Source organism: Fukomys damarensis, unplaced genomic scaffold, assembly GCF_012274545.1.
Source record: "Fukomys damarensis isolate Sample0158 unplaced genomic scaffold, DMR_v1.0_HiC HiC_scaffold_16, whole genome shotgun sequence".
Lineage (NCBI taxonomy): Eukaryota > Metazoa > Chordata > Mammalia > Rodentia > Bathyergidae > Fukomys > Fukomys damarensis.
In genome coordinates, this window is record NW_022900928.1 from 24,182,157 (window position 1) to 24,186,383 (window position 4,227).

The 4,227-nt window shown below is 38.5% G+C and overlaps 1 protein-coding gene across 1 annotated transcript; it reads left to right on the forward strand.

Annotated features, from left to right (window-relative positions):
• Positions 1–1,991: 1,991 nt before the first annotated feature.
• Positions 1,992–2,951, forward strand: LOC104857930 (olfactory receptor 51G2). The gene has a single exon (XM_010617994.1). The coding sequence runs from the start codon at positions 1,992–1,994 to the stop codon at positions 2,949–2,951; it is 960 nt and encodes a 319-aa protein (XP_010616296.1).
• Positions 2,952–4,227: the final 1,276 nt, after the last annotated feature.

Genomic DNA, 4,227 nt, shown 5'->3' on the forward strand with positions numbered 1-4,227 from the left:
ATATCCATCTACTTCCGAGGCGGTGAGGTAGATATATAAAGAGCAAAACCAGAAGGGGCTACAATGCAGGAAATTAAAAAAAAAAAAGGATTCCAGGAGTTTTAGCTCATTTGGTATAAAAATAAGTTTTGCTAATACCTAGTTTGTTCATTAACATATCATATTTGTCTTCAGCTACAAGTCACATTATTCAGAACACAAAATATGAAGTTAGCAAGTATTGTTTCCAGTTTTGGGTCCTCCTTTTACAATCCCAATGATGAAGTCATAGACTCGAATTCTAATCTATCAAGTTTCTTTTTTATTTTTCTTTAATTGATCAAGTTTCTTAATCTGGAAAAAGTGATCTTTCAGCAGCTTGAAATGTTTTAGAATAGCACATGTGAAAAATGCTTGATAAATCATTTTAAATGAAATAAAAATGTAATGAGTTGCACTTGTACCTTTTTGCTTCAAGAAAAAGTGTAGAATTTATTATAAAAACTTACTTTTCAAATAGAGGTGAATACCAAATTATATATCCTAAGATAAGAGGAAATAACTAAAAGAAATTCAGTGTTGTATAAGAAAAACACTGAGTTAAGGAGTATAAACAATAACCACCAAAAACTCTCCACCAAAATCTGAGTATCTCAATAAGATCTCTCAAATTTAAATGGTTTGGTGCTGTGGTTCTATAATGTTTGCATTTCTAAAAAGACTCCAGAAGTCTCCAGTTTTTATTTATGATTAGGAGGAAAGGGGAGACATATCCGACTGAGCTATCATTTGCTCTGTTCTCAAAATATGAAAGCAATAATAGATTAAATTCAGCTGAGACAGCAAGAGAGTAAAACAGTGACTGAAGCACAAGGGAGAGAAGGCACAGAAGGCAAAGACTCTATACCCATGGGGAAATTAGTTTGCAATTGGATTTGCATGTCCTTTTTCCTTGGCATATAAAGGGCATTTCATACTATTTGTATCCTTACTGCTACTATATTGAATAATTATAGATAAGCTTTAAAGGATATGTTCAATAACCTGTGAGTTAAGAATATTTTTTAACTAATGTGTCATACTCACATAGCTCCTTAGTGAATGAATTATATTTAGACAAAACCCTAAATTAGATTTGTCACAGCATGGCATTTTCAATTATATATATGAACACGTTTTATTTATGCTCTCACAAAGTGAGCTGACATGCTAAGGGAAATTGGTTGTGCTTTTATTTACTTTTGAAAAAAGGCATCTCTGGTCAATCCTCATATTCACTGAGTTGGAGAAGCTGTATTAAAGGTCAGTGTAAAAATATCAATGAGATGTACTGACTATATTAGAATCTGCAGTAGGAGAATGATCAAACTATGTTAAATGTCTGTGTGAATGTGTTAACATAAATACAGTAGTTTGAATAGCCAACATTAAATACAGAGTATGCAGAGTTAATTCTTTTAATGTGGGTAATGAGAAGTTGGAACGATATTGCCTTAGTCCCTTCCTACATGAATATATCAAATATTAATTTTAGGTTAAATTTCATCTTGTAGCTGTTGAGTCAGACTTGGCATGTGTATAAGATTGCTTTGAATCATTACAAGAATACATTTTTAAACAACTGTTACTCATGAATTAAGATAATACTTGTTTAGTATTTACCAAGCCTAGAAAAACATTTTGCTGGTACATTCCTCTGATCCCAGCACTGTGGGAGGTTGAGGCAAAAGGATCACAAATTCAAGCCCAATCTATGCAGTTTGGTAAATTGGTGAAACCTTGCAAAATTTTTCAGATAAAGCCAGGATAAAGTTGAGGGTTTAACTCCATGTGAAGGCCCTTCATTAAATCCCCGGTGCAACAAACAAACACAGATAAATGCTTTGAAGGTCATATTGAAACATTCGTAATTTTGTGCAATGATAGCTGACAACTGTTCTAATCCAGCAGCCCACACGACTGCAGGGTCTGTGATTGCACTTCTGCAGGGAACAGAGACTCTTGAGGCCATCATGTCACACTCAAACCGCACTGGCACCTCCTTCTTCCTCACGGGCCTCCCTGGTCTTGAGGCTGTGCACCTCTGGATCTCCATACCTCTGTGCGCCATGTATGTGGCCTCTCTAGCCGGGAACAGCCTGATCCTGTGGGTGGTGAGGGCAGAGCCCTCGCTGCACCAGCCCATGTACTATTTTCTGTCCATGCTGGCTGCCACTGACCTGGGACTGTCTGCCTCCACACTGCCCAGCATGCTCCCCCTCTACATGCTGGGGCTCAGGGAGGTGGCAGTGGACGTGTGCCTGGCCCAGCTCTTCTTCATCCATACATTTTCCATCATGGAGTCGTCCGTGCTGCTGACCATGGCCTTCGACCGTGTTGTGGCCATCAGCAACCCCTTGCGCTATGGCACCGTCCTCACGAGCTCCCGCATTGCCGGCCTGGGCTTGGCTATCGTGCTGCGCAGCGTTGGTCTGCACATCCCAGCCCCCATCATGCTGAAGAGACTGCCTTACTGCCGCCACCGCCTGCTGTCCCACTCCTACTGCCTGCACCCGGATGTCATGAAGCTGGCCTGTGCTGACACCCGGGTCAACAGCGCCTACGGGCTCTTTGTGGTGCTTTCCACGCTGGGTTTGGACTCGGTGCTCATTGTCCTCTCTTATGTGCTGATCCTCCAAACAGTGCTGTCCATCGCCTCCAAAGCTGGGAGCCTCAAAGCCCTCAACACCTGTGTCTCCCACATCTGTTCCGTGCTGCTCTTTTACACTCCTATGATTGGCCTTTCCATGATCCACCGATTTGGGCAGCGGGCCTCCCCCTGCAGCCAGGTTGTGCTCTCTTATCTCCACTTTCTTACTCCTCCAGTGCTCAATCCTGTTGTTTACTCCATCAAGACCAAGCAGATCCGACTGAGGATGGCACGTGTCTTCTGGTCGAGTGGATCTGCCACGAGAGACACCCAGGGTCATTAAAACTGTGGTGGAGAAAGAGAAGAAGAGATTATAGTCATGGTGTTGTTTTATGAGCACTGAACACATAGGAGTCTCGTAGTGACAAGAACGTCTCCCATATGAAGTCTTGTCATGGGAAAAAATGATCCATGTTGTACTTTACTTAGCTTGCATTAAATAAACTGAACTGAACACCAACCATGTTCACTATACTATTAAACTATCTCGAAATAGAAATATAAAGACATTGTCTCTGTCTTTAAGAAAGGTACACAAAATAAGTTACAGTTCTACAGACTTACAAATAATACCTTGTCCTAGAATGCAGAAAGAAATGTTGTTTGACAATGGAATTATGAAACAGTTTAGAATTCAAAGATATTAGAGGCATTTTGAGAATTACAATAGAGGTTTATTGAAAAATATAATGACCATGAGGCCAGCTCTTGTTCTCTCTTTTTCATGTTGCATTTTCTCTCCTGAATATGGCACCCCCCCCACATATTAGACATGTGGTGTAGTTACTGGATGAAAGAATAAATGGGTGATTGGGTTACTCATCTGGAGAAGGCTTTTGGCAATGGTAAAATATTTATGAGAACTTTTAATTTCAAATGACAAAATACCTAGGAATAAATTTAACTAAAGAGGTGAGGCACTTGTGTACAGAAAATTGTGAAACACATTGGAAGGCTATTTAACAGGGCTAAGAAAATGGGAAAACATTCTGTTCCCTTGAGTAAGAGGACTCAGTATTCTTAAGATGTCAGTATTACCCAAAGTAGTATACAGAACCAGGATAATTTTAACAAAATTCCAATAACATTTATAAAAAAATTCATAAATTAAAATCCAATCTTCAATTCATATAAAATTGTACAGAGTTCTAAATTGTGAGAATTTTTTATTAAAAGTGGAAAATTTATACTTCTTAATTTCCAACTGTATTGCAAACCTACAGTAATCAAAATGGTTTGGTAGTGTCACAGTAGAATTAGACATATAGTAAGCATTGGAGTAAAAACCAATGGGATAGAACTGTAGATTGAAGACCATCACCAAATCTGTGCAAACAAAATTTAAAGAATGATTAGTGGGACCAGGACAGGAGAAGAGAGGGTTTTACTCAAAAGTTATACACTTTAGGTTAGGCAAGAAGAATATGTCCTAACGATCCACTGTACAGCATGATGACTATAGTTAATTATATCATATATTTCAAAAGTACTAAACAAGTGGATTTTCTTTTTTTCTTTAATTAATTTTATTGGTACAATTTAAATATATATATTTAAAT

What these genes read in the sequence shown, in the direction of transcription:
- LOC104857930 (XM_010617994.1), top strand. Translation starts at nt 1,992, where the DNA reads ATGTCACACTCAAACCGCACTGGCACCTCCTTCTTCCTCACGGGCCTC.